The 17565-nt window shown below is 59.7% G+C and overlaps 1 protein-coding gene across 1 annotated transcript in view; it reads left to right on the top strand.

Annotated features, from left to right (window-relative positions):
- ANKRD11 (ankyrin repeat domain 11) overlaps window positions 1-17565 on the top strand; it is a 38525-nt gene that overhangs the window by 10102 nt on the left and 10858 nt on the right. Inside the window, exons 3-6 of the mRNA XM_086468890.1 lie at window positions 12787-12957; window positions 14180-14383; window positions 16030-16172; window positions 16637-16784. Of these exons, the coding sequence (XP_086325016.1) occupies window positions 12787-12957; window positions 14180-14383; window positions 16030-16172; window positions 16637-16784 (666 nt within the window). The remainder of the gene's footprint in view (window positions 1-12786; window positions 12958-14179; window positions 14384-16029; window positions 16173-16636; window positions 16785-17565) is intronic.

The following is a 17565-nucleotide window of genomic DNA, read 5'->3' as shown; positions in this document are numbered from 1 at the left end:
TCGCTCACTGGGTGCCACAGTTCGGTGCTGTAGTGCCTCGCTTGAATAAATTAAGGGACGTCACCTTCGGAGGGAGGATGGCCAGGGCAAGGCCGAGCTGAGCAGCCAGAACCACAGCTTCTGCTTTTTGTCAAGGGTGTTTCTGCCACGTTCGATACTGGGTTGAGAATTTAAACCCAAACGCGCTTCAGGGCTGCCTGACCCTCGTGACAGCTCAAATGTCATGGAAGGGCTCCACCAGCTCCCTTTCCATGTCTCCCAGCAGCAGTTCTCTGCTTTTCAGAGGGCTCTGGTCTCTCTCTGGCTGTAGAGATGTCAGAAATATTTCTGCTGGTGGCCACGAGAAGGAAACCAAATGAAAAAGGGAGCAGCAGGGTAGGGAGAGCAGCGTGCTGCTGGGGGAGAGGCTGTGGCTGCTGCAGGGTGCGGAGGAGCAGCAGCGCAGCCCGTGAGACGCCCCTGCCCATCGGCTCCCACGTTACCCCTCTGCTTTCAGCAGGGGTGTGACTCTGTCTTCGGACACATCTTGCTCTTCCGAGCTCGTCCTTCCTGGGGAAGCGGGCGTGTGAGCGGCGGGGCTGAGCCGAGGGGTGGCACGCAGGATGGATGGACACCCAGAGGTGGTCACTGCGCTCCGAGACACGTTTGAAAACGAACGGGGCTCGGCGAACGCTGGAGAGGTGCAGGCGAGTCTCCAGCAACCTCTTTGGTGGGGACTGAAGAGAGGAAGTGACTCAGGCGCTGGGGAGGAGACAGACAGCAGCAGGGAGCTGCAGATCAGCGTGCAGAGAGAGTCGGGCTGATACTTACCCGGAGCCCGTTTCTCTGCTCTTGAGATCTTTTACTCCAGGAAATCAGATGCTTGAGGTGGGAGAAGCCTTACTGGCACCTTGCCCTCCTCTTGCGCCACCCCAGTGCAGCCACGGGGCGTTTCAAGCCCTGCTGTTCCCCGGCCTGGCTCGAGGCCGGCTCCCGTTGAGCAGGTAGAGGCGTGTTTGTAGGTGCCCAAAAGTTGCCCGTGTCCCGCAGGGGCGGAGGGGTGCCCCCGCGCCCGGGTGACCGGTGGCCCTCGTCTAACGACGCACGTCTGGCTGCGCGGCGTGCGCGGCTCGCAGGCTGCCGGAGGACGGGCCTTTGTCTCGAACAAAGGGGCTGCAGCTCACCCACCCCGCGGCCCCTACCGCCCGGGCAGACACACCACTCGCCCGCGTCCCCGGGGGAGCGGGAGGCTGCTTTTTTCTTGGTTTGTTCCTACGTTCTGATTTCAGCTCTTGTGAGAAGTGGGATTGCGACATCGGCGGTGGCCGTGCCAGGGGCAGAGTTGACCTTAGGTGATCTCTACAACACAGTGGTGCTTCCCGGGCTGCTGTACGCAGGCTGTCGGGTGTGTTTGAGGGTAGTTTTGCTAGAGCATTCCACAGCCACGTGGAATTGAGCTGTGAGGATGTGGGAGCTGAGAGCTAGGAGAGCTCTCTTTTTGCCTGTAGTGGGATGTTTTTTCCCCACTTTAAATATTTAAACAATAGCGTGAATCCTCCTGACTTGTTGCAGGGACTCGCTTTCCGCAGCGCAGCGTATCTGTTGCCTTTTTCCCCGAGTAGCTCTGGCTCAGCTTTGAGGCCTGTACCCTGCACGTGGAGCAAGAAGGCACCTGCGATGGGTTCCCCTTGCCGTCGAAGGGCGGTGAAGCCCACCCTGGCCGGGTGTCCCGCAGCAGCCGGGTGCTGCTGGAGCCATCCTGTGTTTGCAAGACGTGCTGCGAGCGGAGGCTGCGGGCTGTTGGTGTGCCAGCCTGCGCCGGGACAGCCGGTCAGAGCCCACGGGCCTTCCCGCCTCTGTGGGCCTCCCCGGGGCGCGGGCGGCACCGTCCCCTCGCCGGCAGGTTGCAGGCGTTCACCTACGTCCCTGCGGGCTCCCAGCGCGCGCCCCGAGCACCCTGGGTGGCTCTTCCCTTTGCACCCAGACGTGCTGCAGACAGGCTGCCAGGCTGTCACTTGAGTCCCTTGCCTCGGGTTTGTTGGGGGGCAGAGCTCTGCCCAGGTCCTTCGCCCGTGCCGGAGTGGGGCAGCCCGCCTGCCCTTCCTTTGCCCCTGCTCTTGCCGCCCATCCCCGAGCTGGCTTCGGAGCGTGCGCTGCTGGCAGAGTGCTGATGCGTTCAGAAAGCGAGCAAGTAAGCGGTTTCCTTCTTGATCTGTTTTTGTTTGCAGCAGCCCGTCGCCGGCGCAGCGTGCCTTTACTGCGCCTGGATCCCGAGCGAGCGCTCCCGGGGCTGCTTGGGGTTTGTTCCCGTACGGCGACGGGCTTGGCGTGGGCTGCGGGGAGTTTTAAAGCGTGTGGTTTGGGTACGGTAGGTTCAGTGCTAAATCTTTTAGAATCATCTGCCTCAAAATGGTTTCTAGAGCAACAACTCTGGCTCTTGGGTTCCTCAGAGTTAACTAAATAAACTGTCTTTAAGTAAAAAAAAATTGCATAAAGCTGTTGGCCTCCAGACTGTGCGTGTTACAGATCCAGCACTGTGGGAGAGGCATCTCTCTGCCTGAGACTTCTCCTCCTTCCTTCTCCTTTCGCTGCTGCGGCGTCCCCCCACATCCACAGGCGTTGCCGAGGGCCTACGTGCTGCCTGACAGCCGCCGAACGCGTACAGCCGGCTTTTTTTCCCAGCCATTTCAGCAGCTTTGCGAGGCTTCGCGCAGCTCCTCCTCTGTGCGCTGCGCCGCAGGGAGGTTAGGCGTTTCAGAAAAAGACATATTCGAAAACGGTAATATTAAGAAGCACGTGGAGGAGCATCCTGCAGGGAGAAGGGGACGGTCCTGCTGGGAAGCCACCTGCGGGGAGGTAGCGGGAGAGGTGGGCAGGGGCGGCTGGCGCAGAGCGGGGCGCAGCGGTGCTCCTCCCGGCGCTGGTGCCTGCGGCGCTGAGCCGCGGCTGACTCATGGGCTGACTCAACGGCACCGGGGCCGAGCGCTCGCCGCCTCCCGCGCGGGCTGCAGCTCTGTGTCGTGCCGACCGGATCCGGTCGTGCCGCTCGAAGGTCGGCTGCGAAATGCGCGGTCCGGGGTGCAAAATGCGTTATAGCCACTAATGCTGCGGGCAGCTTCTGTAGCTGGATGTCGGGCTGCCGCTTGAGGCCCTGGGCTCGGGCTGGAGCTGTGGCTTCCAAGCCTTTCTTCCTCATCGGGGAGAGTTAGGACTTAATGCAAATCCCTGAGCGCTGTGAGGTGATGTTGGCCTCTGAGAGCCGCTCCCTGGGAGCTGGAAAGGTCTGAGCAAGGCCGGGTCGAAACTGCGGGTCCGCAGCAGTGCTGGGTGCCCCGTTACCTCCCTGGGTGCAGAAGGTCTGTCTCCTCTGAGGATTCATTTGGGAGAAGCGAGGAATACGCTGGAGTTTATTCTGCCTTTGCAGGGTTGCCGCTGGTTTTTTGTGCCTCCGGCCCCTCAACTTCCACTGCCGCTCCTCGGGCTTGTGCGAAATCTGGAGGACTGGTTTTGTGTGTGTTTGGTGGCAAAGTCGGTGCATGCAAGAGAGGAACTCAAGTTTTGTCCAGGTCGCGTCCAAACCCTGCCATTGCTAAATTATACCCAGGCTTAAATAAATGTGCTCTTAAAAGCAGAGGCACTGCTGTGCTCCTGCTCGCTGCCGTGGCCGTGCAGAGCTAGCAGGGGTGCCCAGCCCTCGCCTCAGCAGCTTTAGTCCACAGTCAAATGCCTCACTCGTGTGAAGTTCCTCAAACACCAGAGAAATCCTAATTTTGAAGTGTTTTGTCACAGAGACTTTCGTGTCTGTGACAGCTCTTGAGCCGAGTGCTTTGGAAACTTCAGCTCTTCCCTACGGCCTCCCCGAGGAGGGAGCAGGGGAGGCAGGAGGGTTTGTGTGCCCCTGAAAGTGCCACAGGAGGAGATCAGCAGTGGGTTGGATGCCATTTAAACCCGGTGGGTGGCAGCCTGAAAGCTGGAGCGCTCGGGTCCGGCAGCGATGGCCAGCTGCCTCCTCCTCCATCAGCCCGGCAGCGGCTCGCAGCCGAGCGGGAGCCCGGTTCTCGGGGTGGGAGTGGCGATCGGCGCGTGGTTTAGCAGCGTCGTGGCATCGGGTCATGGGATTTCTCAGCATCGTTTGGTATTTTTGTTGTTGTTGTTGTTGTTGTTGTTGCTGCTGCAGTTGTTCGAGTTGAACCGAATGTCACGGCAGGCTGTGCTGCCGCGGCGGGGCGGGCGGCGGCGGCGGCGGTGGCGATGCCGTGCGCGCCGGGGCTGGAGGAGTTGTGGGACCCGCCGTGGTGCAGGGCACAGAGCAGGAGGAGGCTTTTGTTCTGGAGACGGGGAACAGCAGCTTCCCAGGCAGAAAATAACAACGGCGTCATCTGCGTCGGTTGTGGCCTCGTGGCATGTGACGGTCATCTCAGCTCGGGGGGGCGGGGAGGGCTGGCTGGACTGTGGATGGGGAGGAAAACTGGAAAACGTGGCCGGAGAGCCCGGCAGGCCCCGCAGCTGAAATGTGAAAGTCCTTACGCTGTTCCTGTCTCCTGCTGAAAAAAAAAAAGGATAAACAAAAGCAGTGCCATGCTTTTAAGTTCTTGAGTCGTAAGGTGGGTGTAGGCAGGGCCAGGGCAGTGTCCATCCGTCCGGCTCCCCGACTTGGGCTGTCCGGCAGCTTCCTTGCTCCTACCCTGAGCTCCCTTCCCGACCAGGCAGCGGGTTTCGGAGGTTTTGTGTCGCAGCTCCCACAATTTCCTTAGGCCCCATGACTGATTGATTTAGCGAGCAGCCGGACCCCACAGCAGCCGCCGCAGAGCACCTGAGCGCTCGCCCCGAGGCTCCGCCTCGGCACAGGAGGGTTCTGGTTTTTTACGGGAGAGACAAAACCCCATCCAGCCCTCCAAGCCTGATCTGAGCCCCCCGACCTTTCCCTGGCTCCAGAGAGCTGTCGGGGAGCCCAGGGGCTCATCGCTGGCTGGGGAGGTGCTGCTGGTGGATCGGGGTTCGAGGAGCTGGCCTTGGAGCTTGAAACTTCTGCCGCTTCGCAGCCTCCTTCGTGCCAATCCCCCGAGTATGTTACGTGACGCTAATTACTAGGTTAGAAAACGCTCGGTGAATCAGATGACCTAAACCATCGTCCTCTCCTGGAGCTGGCTGTTGGGTTGCCCAACGCCGGCGAGCGTTTGGAGCGACGTTGCATGGGAACGGGCTCGTTAGTCGCCGCGTGGCGAGGCTGGCGAGGGGATCCGTGAGAAGCAAATTGCTGGCTTGTTCAAAAATGCACCCGCGTACGAAACTGTTATTTGGGCGCGTTTTCCGTCGCTGGCTTCGGTCTGATGTGTGCAGCTGGGGGACTCTAATGGGCTGCGCTGCATTGGGTCTTTCTTCGCTTGTATAATTTCAGTCCTTTTACTAAAATAGTCAAGAAACTGTTCTCACCTAGCAACCAGGGAGAGAGTGAATGTCAGAGCTTCTCCGTTTCTAGCTGGGCTCCATAATGCCGGTACAGTGTGGATAGACTGGCAAACACCAGCCTTCAGATCACCCTTAGAAACTCCCCGTGTGCATCAGCCATCTGGGAAGTGCTGTGCGGAAAAGCAGGTCGTTTTATGATGGGAGCTGCCATAAATCTCCTTCCTCCCCCCGCGTCACCTCCTTAACATGCAGAGTGAGAGGTTGCAGTGTGCTGTGTCTCTGTGAACCAAAAATCTATCAATGATGGCTTTTTCCTTAATACAAGAGCTTTTATCAGCGCTGTCTGCGGAGTGTCCTGCCCCCGGCTCCCAGGAGGGGAGGGCTGGCCGGGCGGCTGTGCGGAGCCTTCCTTCCCCATCCTCCCTCCTCTGGCTCTTTCTGGTTTGTGGGAAACGAAAGGTCTGGACCTGAAAATTGGTCTGTCTTGGAATTATTCGTGTTTAACGTGGAGATGGTTGTTCCTGGTGTAAGCCCCCCGCTTCCCATCGTGGCACTTTGTTAGCCAGTGGCCACGCCGGTGAGAAGGTGCGTTTACACATGCGTTTCTGCACAGCGGTGTTGTCTGTCCTGCACGTCTGGGTTTGGGTCGCAGGCCCTCACTCAGCATTAAACCTCTCTAGCTCTGAACTGTGTTAAAAACACGGCAACCACTGGGGTCAGGGCCTGCGGACCCCCTGTCCTCGGGGAGCCGGGGTGAGCGGTGGGGACGGTGGGCTCAGCTCCACGCACAGTGACCTGACGTGGTTATACACGGGCTCGTTCCTCCTGCCAGCACCGCTCCTCCGCTCCTGACTGTCGAAGCCGGCGTCTCCCCCATCCTTTCCGCTTAGCTGGGCAGGGTGAGTCTCTGGGCCCTCTCCATCCTTCAGTTGAGGAACCAGCTCACTGCTCTACGGGAGCGGCTCAGGGCTCCTTCTCGCCGTTCTGCCGAAGCAGACCCCGCCACAGCTTTTCCTCTCGTTTTCCTCCTCGTTCTCCTTTTTTTGGCCGATGAGCCGGACATCATCTCCCGTCTCTGCCCCCGAGTCCGTTGGCGCTGCAGGCTCTGCGGCGTGACCGTGAACTCCTGGTGCCGAGCGTGCCTCCTGCCTGCAGCAGCCCTCGGGTGCAGCTCTGCAGCCCGAGCGCCGTGCTCCTCTGCTTTACGGTGGTCTCCGTGCGGTCCCACCAGCCCTGCTCGCCCTTCCTGCTGCGCTCTTCGCAGCCTCCCGTTCGCCCGGCTCCTCTCCCGCTCCCCTGCTGCCCTCTCTTGTCGATCTCCCCGTGCCGTTGTGCTGCTTCCCATTTCACGCCGCTGCTGCACTTAACCTGCTGCTGCTGCTGCTGCTGCCGCCCTCCCTGCAGCGCTGCCGCCTCGCAGCCTTCCCCTCGGCACCGTCCTGCGTGCTTGTCCTTCGCTTCTGGGCTGCCCGCGGAGCCTTGGGACGCGGTTGTATCGTGCTGCTGGAACCCTTCCCACTTGGGATCAGGCTTCTTCGGGTGCTCCCCATCTGCAGATGCTCTGGGGGCACGTGGGAGCATCTTGCACGCTGGGGCTCCGGGCTGCCCGCGCTCGGGTTAAACCTGCTTTTCCCCCGGTTTGAGCTGACGTGCTCCAAAACGTTTTATGCCCAACAACTTCTGCAGTAAAAATGAGTCATTCTTGCGCATGCTAGGCTGTGGATGGGGAAGGCAGAGGCTGGTGCGGTCTCTCGGGGGTGCAATGCAGTCTCTATTGCTGTCTGTGCTGTTCTAATTTATTCTTATCGATCTTTTGTTTGTGTGCTTGCTCGGCAAATAAACTTGAAAATCCCGACTCATCGGCAAGCCAGCAGGCGGTTTCTCCGGGCGGCGCTGAGGTGTTCAGCCCGAGCTGCTTATTTGGAAATGGTATTTTTCCTCAGGGTACCACCTTAGATGCGTGTGTTGTCATGTCGGGGCAGTTTAAATAGATGCTTTTTGCATTACAGGGTACGATGCGTTCGTGGGGAGCGAGGAGCTGTGCTGCTCAGCCGCAGCTCCGCGTTGGAGCTCCCGTCCTTACAACCTGCCAGCATCTCGCTGTGCGTGTCTGAGAAATCTCAGAAGGATTTTCCATCACCGCCCTTTTCTCTTCCCTTCCCTGCCCTGCCTCTCTTCTCTCTCCCGTTTTGGCTTGGGCCGGGGGTGCTGCCCCACACGCAGAGCCAGCCCAGCAGCCCTGAACGCCTCTGTGCAGAGCAGCGCCTGCCCTGAGACCTCCGCAGAGCCGCCGCCGGGCTTCCAGCAGCCCCAGATTTGTGCTCCCCGTGGCAGCAGCGCAAGCGTCGCGTCACCTGGAGTCTCATGTGGGCACGAGAACCCACCTGCGGGCTAAGGCTCGAACCCCTTTGTCCCGGGAACCTGCTCCTGTTCTCCTTTTCACGAGCCTCTCGGGTTCAGTGGGCTGAAAGGAGGGAGAAGCGGTTCCCCGGCTGCGTTCGGCCGCCGCAGCTCTGCTCAGATCCCGCTTTCCCCTTTAAGCTGGTGCACGCGGTTGCTGCTGGCGTCAGCGTGAGGGAAGAGCCGAGCAGGATCCCCAAATTAAACCACGGCAGCGCCAGGCTGAAGCTTTGCTCCGGAGGTTCGCAGAAGGCTGAAGCAAGGCGCAAAGGAGCTGCTTTAAAAATAGCCCAACGGAGGTGTGGCTCGTCCCCGGGCGGGCGCGCAGCTCGGCGCTGGGTCGCTCGCTGGGGTCTTTCTTCCAGCCGGGATCAGCGTGCGCCCTCCAGTCACCACCTCTGCTGATGGGCAGTGGGAGAACAGCGGCAGGGGGGCTCCTTCCCTGCACACCCCCTTGTGCCTCTGGGTACTTTCCTGCTTCCATGCCGGGGCTGGCATGTGCACAGCCTCGCTAAAGGCAGGTTTAGTGTAAAATAACCTCTGTTCCTTTTGGCTGAGGCGTATTTACCCTGTGTCAGCCTTTCTCTTAATTTGCTCTGTGTTGCTGCAAGGTGCTACAGAAGAGCATTTAATTAGAGGCGAAGGAGCAGCCTGCGGTAGCCTGCGGCACTCGATGCCGTTGAGCGGAGACCTTCGTGCAGGTGCCCCCTTAAAAGGGGGCTGAGTAAAGTCTCCTGGATTGAAATAAAACCCATGTGCAGCTCTGGGGACCCGCCAGGGCCGGGGAACCAGCCCAGAGCCCTCCCGGCGCTTCGCTCACGCGAGGCTGAGCAGGGCCCTGCCGGGCGCTTCTGCTGCGGCCGAGGAGGGGAAGCGGAGCTGCCGGCGACACGGCGCGCGTGGAGCAGCTCCTTCTCCATCCTTCCCGCTCGCGTTCCGCACCCACTTACGGGCCTCCCTGCGGTTGCCCAAGCACGGTGCCACGCAGGGAGCCTGGGGCTGCCGCGCTGCCCACCTCGGGGTGCCGGCGCTGGGGGCCGGTGGGCGCAACGCCGCTCCTTATGCAACCGGCGCGGGGAGCGCAGCCGGCGGCCTACTTCCCTCCCGAACGCCGCAAGAAGTCGGATTAACCTCGGCGCGGCGGCAGCCAGCAGACCAGCATCTAATTGCAGCGGGGACGGGGCTGCGTTTCTCTGCTGCCTTCCACCGGGGAGCCCTCGGGGGAACGGGTGAGCGAGGCAGCGGTGCCGGAGGGAGAGAATTCCCTTCGCTGCCGGGAGAAAGGAGGCGCCGAGGAGCGAAGTGAGGCGGCACGTGAGCGGGACTGGGTGTGATCCCCCAGCGCCGGGGACCTGTGCAGCGCCGGGCGATGCCGCCCGCCTGCCCGCGGGGAAGCACACGTGAGCCCCGAGTCCTCGGCTGCCTCCGCCGGCCCTCGCTGCCTCGCCGCGGCGAGCGAGAACGCGGCAGTCGCTTTCCAATTTATTTTTATCTTGTTGATCACATGCTTTTTAACGTTAAATGTCCTGTGGAGGAGGAAATTTCTGCAACTGCAGAATTAATAGGAGTTTAGGGGTTTTCAGCTGAACTTGGTAATCAATTTTTGCAAATCACAGGCTCACGCTGACAACCCGCAGCAGCCGGGTAATATTAATGAAAACGTTCCCGTTCTAATTGTGGCTCCCTCCCCACGGAGCAGCCCTCTACCACGCACAACCCTGGTGCCTCGCTCGTGCTTCAAAGACGCTGCCCGGTGGCACTGGCCCCGGGGCGTGATCCCCTCGAGCGCCTTCGCAGCGCGCAGCTGGATGCGGCCAGGAGCTGCCTGCTGAGCCGAGGAGAAGCCAGGCCTGGCTGAGCGGGGCCTAACGAGCCTGCTTGGAACAGCAGCTCCGGAGCCTCACCAGGAGCGGGAAGGTGCTGCGTGTGCCCTCCCCGTGCTCGGGGGGAGCGTGCCTGGCTCCGCAGCGCGGCTCCTGGGACCGCCCGGGCTAAATGGTTTTCTTACCGTAAGCACGTTGGGTCTAATTTTATTTGAAGCCATTAAAAAACTATCCACTTTCCTGTGATCTGATTTCATCTTCTAGCTCTGTTATGGCTGCCAGGGTGACCGAAATGTGGCTTTGGAGAATTGAACTGGGGAGGGATTCTCCTTCAATGCACACACGTGTTTCCAGGGCTTGCAGAGGGGTGGCCTGTGCTGCCTGGTTGGAGAGGTTCCCTGCTCCGGAATTATTGTTTCTTCAGTGTACAGGATCCCAGGTGAAAGGGGTTGGTGGAAGTAGTCCGCTCTGGATGAGACCTTTGCAGCGGGAGAGCAGCAGAGGATGGCACCTTTGTGCATGGAGGAGGTTTTCGGAGCTGCCTGCTCATCATCCGAGGGAGCGCAGATGATGCAAGCGGCGCGAATCGAGCTGGAGCAGCGGAGACATCCCCACGCGCTGCTGCCCTCGTCTGCCGGAGACTTTTACTCTGCTGGTGGCTTGGTGAATGAAGCGGGAAACCTGCGCTTCGGCGCAAAGTCCGGTGGTGGAGTTTAAACCCGGCGGTTTCGCCCGACCTGCTGGACTTTGCGGGCTCTGTCCCGCCGGTGGCTGCCTACCGGTGACCCGCGTTGACTTGGACGAGTAGGCGTGGGTGAGCAGGGCTGGGTTAGGGGTTGCAGGTTGCAGGATTTGCCTGTTCCCGGGCTGCCAGACCCTGCCCTGGCAGAGGGGTGGTGGTCGGGAAGAGACTGGGGGCAGCCAGTTCGTTAGAGCGTGCGTCTGTGTGACCTGTGGCAAATCCTCTTGGACCTCCCCATCTCCACCCGCACTTTTGACTCCCAGTTTCAGGGTGCTGAAGCCAGGGGCTGGGTAGACACTGGGTGGTTACTTGGTGGGGTTCCCCCTCCCTGGCTGCTGGGGGTTGAAGCCCTGTTTTCTTGGAGGGCGTTACCAGACGTTCACTTGTTTGCAAACCTCCTGGTATCATCCCGCTAACGTTTTCTGGGATTCTCAAAATATCTTCAGCAAAATAAGCAGCATGTTTAGAGTCAGACGTTTGAGTAGAAGAGAGCCCTTGCCTATGGTACCTCCCTGGAAGACTTGGCCTACCACCTCGCAGTGTAGCCAGCCCACGTGGAAGTGCTCCAGGTCGCGGCATTTCTCTCCGGGGGCAGCAGGTACTTGCAGGCTCGCTGTGATAAATCACCCCCTCGACTCCTCTGCGTCTTCTGGCAGCATCCTGGCGAGTACCAGTCCCTGCTGGGGCTGAGCCTGGCAGGACCCGGCGGCTGGTGGCTGTGCAAGTCAAAATTCCTTTTCATTAAAAAGATTTTAACTTTGTGCTTCAGAGTCACAGGCGGGATTTGCTGTCTGGGGAAGCAAGTGCCATCGCTTTGAGAACAGAGGTTTTGAGCAGCCTTTTCGTTACGGCGGGGCTGCAGCGAGGTGTTTTAGTGCTCGGGTTTCTCGAGCAGCATCGAACCGTCCGTGATCCAAGCTGGCGCTGGAGCATGCGCCGCGAGGGCAAGGGGACGCTCGCCTGCGTTTGGTAACGGTGGTCGCTGTGGGGCTGCGAATCCTCCCCAGCCCTCCGCATGCCGCGGGGGCCCTGCCGTCAGCCTGGGTACAGACGGGCTGCGTCAGCACTTAGAGATGTGAGCAAAGCGGGATTTGCCGCTCGCACCCGCCGTGTCTTCCTTGAGCTTCTCTGTGGGCTTGGGACAGTTGCCTGGGAGGAGGGACGCAGCTTGGCCGCGGGCGCGGAGTTGCCGTGCCGCTCTGCAGACGGACGTTCTGTCTCTCTTGCTTGTCTGGCTCCGTGAAAGAAAACTTGATTTTGGTCTCCTAAACTGGCACCTCGAAACTTGGTTCGCCGAATGCGTCCCTGCGGTGGGCCTCTGGCGCGGCTGCGGCTCCGCAGACCCGCTGGAGAGCGCGCAGCGGGAGCTGTGCTTTCGCCGGACAGCAAGCAACCCAGAGGAAGGGCTGCCGGCTCTCCTGGCGTGAGAAGAGGATCGATACCTGCGTAAAGGCAACTGGAAAAATACTTCAGAAAAGCTGTAGAGTCAGGCTGCTCGCAGAGGTTAGGTGTGCGGGGAGGGAGGCGGCAAGTTGCACGGTGCTCGGCAGGGTCCAGTTCTCCCCGGCTGCTCGGCGGGTCGCGGGGAGCCAGGCTGGAGGTGCAGGGAGAGGCTGGGGTTGTCTCTGGTTCTTGTGCACGTGGCATGCCAGCAGCAGATCCGGGCTTCGGAGGAGGTTGCGCTCAGTCCCTCAGCAGGAGCTGCCTTCGTGGCGGGACGAATGAGGCGACCGAGTGTCAGGCTGGCGTTTGGGGGATGACAAGCCGGGCACAGGGGTTTCTTCCTCCCCTCTGGTGGTTTTTTGGAGGGGTGCGGGAGTAGACGTGGCGCAAGCCGTCGTCGGCCTGACTGCAGGTGGGTCTGTGGGCTGGGCTGGAAGCAGCCGCTTGGGGAGGAGAGGGCCGGCCCGGTGCTCCCCGGGGCCAGCGCACCCGTTCGGCTGCAGGGTCCTTGGTTTGATGATGACGAGGGGGCGAGATGGCAACGTTTCCGAGCTGTCAGCCTGTATCTCGTTAGCACTCCTTGTCGATGCTTTTCGAGGCCTCCAGTTCAGCCCGTGCTGTGGCGGTGTAAGGCTGCGTTGGCTCCTCGGAGCACCCCGGCATGAAATGGAGGCTCCTGGAAGCAAGATGGAAGGTGCCGTGCTGGCAGTGGCCCCACGAAGGACCCGCTCCCTCCCTCGTGCGCTGTTTTGATGGTGGGGGGCAGAACTGGTAGAAGCCTGTGCTGGCAGAGGCTGCCAAAGGAGCCGGTGGGCAGCAGGAGCGGCTGCCCCGCGTACCGGTGCTCCCACTGCAGGGACGCGTCCTTCACCATCAGCTTTTCAGTTTGTAGAGGTTCGGCGATGGAGTTGGAGAGCCCTTGGTGCTTTGCTGAGGACCGGAGCTGGACACTCACGGTTTGTGTGTCTGTTGTGTCTCCTTGCACTACAGAAAAGCAGGGTCCAGAGCGGAAGAGGATTAAAAAGGAGCCCGCCACCAGAAAGCCTGGCTTGCTCTTCGGAATGGGCCTTTCGGGGATCCGGGCAGGCTACCCGCTCTCCGAGCGCCAGCAAGTCGCTCTCCTTATGCAGATGACAGCAGAAGAGTCTGCGAACAGCCCAGGTGAGGTCTGGAGGGCAGTTTTGCTCAAGAGGGGCGGGCAGATGGGTGTGAGCTTGCACCGAGAGGCTTGCCAGGACCTGGGCTTCTCGGTGCCCGGCCCTGGGGTCACTTCAGGCAGCTCCTCGCCGGCGGCAGAGGTGAGCTGCCAGCCCCGGTGCGGCGCAGGGCAGCTGCTGTGCTGCTCCGGGGGGTCTCCCCGCTCTCAGCACCGTAGGTGAGATGCCGGAGCGGGACAGTGGGACACCCGCTCCCACGGGGGCTCTGCAGGTGACCCCAGGCACGGGTTGCTGCCGGGTTTCGCACGTGGCTGCGGCTGCCCTGCCTCCTTCCAGTATAAGGCAGTAGCAGGAGGTGTCCCACGGGCCAAATCCAGGCCACCACGGGGCCTGCCCTGGCTGCTTAACTCGAGCTTCAGTTCCGCGGGAGCCTCCTCCACGTCAGAGCTTCGCGTTTTCCGCTGGTGTCTCAGGCTAACTCGGTGAAGGAGAGCTGTGAATAAAGTTAACACATCATCCTCTGTGGGTTTTTCAGTGTTTCTTCTTGTGGAGAGGGATGAGACGTGTAACCGCTGCAGCTGTAACTTGGGATGTGGAGCAGCTGGAATGTGTTTACCGCGGATTTTGTATTTCAGTCATTTTTATCTGTTGCGTACATGACCCCCCAGGGTCTGTAGAGGCACTGTGCTGTCTGTGTGCACACATCTGCATCCTACACACAAACATCGCAGCTCTCAGCCACCTATTTTGTTGTTCTTCACACCAATCTAGCTGCTTATGTTGGTGTTACTCGGGGCGGGGGGGTGGGAAAAAGAAGACAAAAAGCTTTTTAGTCTTCAGAGCGCTCAGATGTTCTCCCACGAATTGTGCAGCCTCCTCCCAAGGCTGTCAGACCTCACATGTACTTGGTAAAAGGCCACCTCCCTTAGGAAACGAGGGTTTAGGGTAAGGAGCTGCATTGTCTGCTCCTAAATCATGGGATTGCCTGCAGCCTTTGCAAGGACGGCAGTTCTCTCCAGTGGGCTTTGGCAGCCTGCGATTAATAGCTGCTTTATGCACACACAGGCTTTCCTCTGTCTTCACATCGGCTTCAGAGGTTGGGTTGCCTCTCGGTTGGTGAGCCTGTCGGGGAGAGGCGAGATGAAACGTGCTGCAAGAGCTCCCTCTAAGGGCTTCGGGCTTCCTCTGAGTCGCGGCTCTTGACTCTCTTTCTCTCCTCCGCGCAGTTGACACAACACCAAAGCATCCCTCTCAGTCTACAGTTTGTCAGAAGGGAACTCCTAACTCTGCCTCCAAAACCAAAGATAAAGTAAATAAGAGAAACGAGCGAGGAGAGACTCGGCTGCATCGAGCTGCCATCCGAGGAGATGCCCGGCGCATCAAGGAGCTCATTATCGAGGGTGCAGATGTCAATGTGAAGGACTTTGCAGGTAACCAAGCCCGCTGGCGGTACTGGCGGGGCAGCCCACGGATCCGAAGCTTTTCCCGCCTCGTTGCATGTTCCCCCTCCGAGAAGGGCTCCCACCAGAGAAAAATAGTTCCTTTAGAACGTGGGTTTGCTCCCTGTAAAGAGGGGATTGACCAAAAATAATGATTTTGCCCTTTGGGGAGGAAAAAGTCTCGCGGCCCTTTAAGACAAACACAACCTACTGCAGATGGGGCAAAATCATAAATCCCTGAAAAGCATCGGTTCCCTTGTTGGGAGCTCAGGAGATTCCCAGGCTGTCCTGTCTGCTCTGAACCTGCTGCCGCTCGGGGAGGGAGCGCTGGGCTGGCCTTGAGCCGTAGCGATCCCTGGGGCTGCCGCAGCTCCAGGCCCTGCAGCCGTGCCCGGGACCCTCTGGTCCGTTTTCTTGTGCCCTTCCACGTGGGTGCTGTCTTGGAAGTGTGGAGGGGGGTTTGCAAAGGGAGGTGGGGCTGGTTTAGCTCGCTCTTTGGGTTTTTTTTAACTTAAAATATAAGCAACGATGTGCACAAACCCACTGAAAAGGGTGGGTTTGTAACATCACGGCTCCAGAGTTGAATGGCTGCTGCCTGCAGCGTTCTGGGGTTTGCTTCTAAGCAGAGCCTGGGCTGGGAACAGCCCCGAGTGCTGCGGCGAGATGCTGAGCGGTGCCGTTCCTGCACACCCCTGCCAGGGATGGGGCTCAGTCAGCGTGAGGCAGCCTTCCTTCCAGCACGTCCGAGAGCTTGACTTTGCTCTTTGCTGTTCTCTTCGCACGATTTTGGGGCTATAAATAGATAGGCGTGTTCCTCCGCCCGTATGATTAATATCGGTGCCAGACTGAGCTATCAGTGGTGATTAATTCTGGTCCCAGGTGCCCCTTTGTCGCGCTCCAAGGGAAGGTAACGGGACGAGCTCCCACGGCGCTATCAGCAAAACACCGAAGGAGCCGCGCACGTTTGCTGGGAAACTTCAAAACAGTTTCTGCTTAAAAATAGTCTTGTTTGAACGTGATAAAACAGTTCATTGTGTGTTCTTCGGAGGTTTGTTTGAGAACTAGAGCCGTTGTCGCTGCGGAGGCCTGCCGTTGGGTTCCTCCCCGAGCCGGGGGCACGGCTGCTTGCTTTGGAGAGCACACGGGAAATATTTGTGAGGTCTGTGTGGGGGATGTTTTGGAGAGGTGTCTGCAGCTCAGAGCTCAGTCCTGATCTGGGTGACAGCACTTCCCCCCCCCGGCCTTTACAGAGGCGTTGGAAGGGGGAAGGGTCTGAGGCCTGACTTCCACGCAGCATCAGCGATTCTCTTTCGTTTCCTACACAAAACTTTGCCTTTCCATTTCGTGGGGCTGCGCCCGTGCTGGCAGATGATCTGTCTGTAGCACGTTGGGTGAGCAGAGGGAAGAGCGGGCTTGATGGAACTGCCGCCTGGTCGGAGCAGCAAGGCAGAGCTGCAGGTTCCTTCCTGCTGTGGCACGGGGAGCCGGGCAAACGCGACCATCTTCTTGGCCATGGGAGCCGCGGGCCCCTTGGCGCGCCGCGCCTGCGGCGTCCGTGGAGGGAGGTCACTCCTCGCCGTCTCTCAACCTTCTCCGTGAAGGCGACGGCCGCGTTCTGAGCGTCTGTTTGCCCGCAGGCTGGACGGCGTTGCACGAGGCGTGCAACCGGGGCTACTACGATGTGGCGAAGCAGTTGCTCGCCGCGGGCGCCGAAGTCAACACGAAGGGGTTGGACGACGACACCCCGCTGCACGACGCGGCCAATAACGGGCACTTCAAGGTTGGTTTTCGCTGGATTTCGTAGCTGTGTTCCGAACGACTTGTTTGGTTTTTCCCCCCCCCCGTGCTTCAAGCAGCCAACTGTGCGATACAGAGACTGCAGTTACTTTATTTCATTACCCTTTGCTGCCGATAGCCGTGTAGCGGGCAAGAACTTCCCTGCCCCGGCGCTGTTGAGTGTTTTACTTGCTGTTCCCCTGTGCAGGCGATAGTTCATTTTTCTCCTTCTGGAGTCAAGGAGGGAGCATGGCTTTGTGTCTTGTTCTTCTCCCTGATTTCCTGCCCAGGTTGGTTCACGTTGCTGGTTTTTGTCTGCTTTCTTACTGGTGACTGTTAGTACCGTAAGGCGTGTCCTGAGGGCAGGCTGCTCGAGGCCATCCCCCTTTCAGTTACGTACGAAAGTCGTGCAAAAAGCCTGGGATCGGAACGTCACGAGCATCTTCAAGTCTCGATTTCTGTTTTCAGGTGGTGAAATTGTTGTTACATTATGGAGGGAATCCTCATCAAAGCAACAGGAAGGGCGAGACACCTTTAAAAGTAGCTAACTCTCCCACCATGGTGAATCTGCTCCTGGGAAAGACCACGTACCCCTCTAGCGAAGAGAGCTCAACAGGTGAGATTGACCTTTACGTGAACGTGGGAGTGATGTTTGTGGCCTGCAGCTGTCTGTTAATACAGAGACGTTAAGAGGACAGTGAAGGTAGACTCTTGTCAGAATATCCGCACGCTGCTGCCACGGTCAGGAGTGCATCTGTAGCGGTAACCCAAATTCAGACAACATAACTACCAGCCTTTAGCTCCGGGAGCTCTAGCTGTTTGCCCTGGAAGCCTCCGTTGAGATCACTTGCCTGGTGCAATCGAGATGTAGGATTGGAAGCCAATTGCAGGTAAATGGCTGTCTTACCTTTCAACTGTGGGTGTGGAGAGAGGAGGAGGTTTGCGTGCCCGTTCCCGTCCCTTCCCGGTCGGAGGGCGCCGCGCTCGGCTGTGCCAGCGCGGCCGTTTCAGGCCGCGCTCCCGGGCTGTCCCTGCTAGAGCCTGCCCCGCGAGTGCCACCGTGGTGGCTGTGCCAGGTGGGAAACGCCGCAGGTTTGAATTAAGAGTTCCAGTCTTGGGGGGAGGGAGGGTCTTGACCTACGCTGCGTGCCGGCGTAACCCCGTGAGAGCGCTCTGCTCTTGGAACGGCCGGGAGGTCGTTTGGAGGAGCGTCCCGTGCCGGTTTGAGGCGGGGTAGCTGCTCCTTTCCAAAAGATCTCCCGACCTGGCGTTTCGAGCTTTCAGCTGCAAGCTTGGCCGAGGCTGGGTGAGGCAGAGGGGCGGCAGGGCACTCGGCAGGGGTTCACGTCCGCAGCAGACGGCTGATGTTCCCTCCCCGCAGCCCTTAACGCGCCGTT

Source organism: Leptosomus discolor, chromosome 8 (assembly GCF_034619465.1).
Source record: "Leptosomus discolor isolate bLepDis1 chromosome 8, bLepDis1.hap2, whole genome shotgun sequence".
NCBI lineage: Eukaryota > Metazoa > Chordata > Aves > Leptosomiformes > Leptosomidae > Leptosomus > Leptosomus discolor.
Note: the sequence above shows the minus strand (reverse complement) of the source record. Positions and strands in the feature narration are given on the sequence as shown.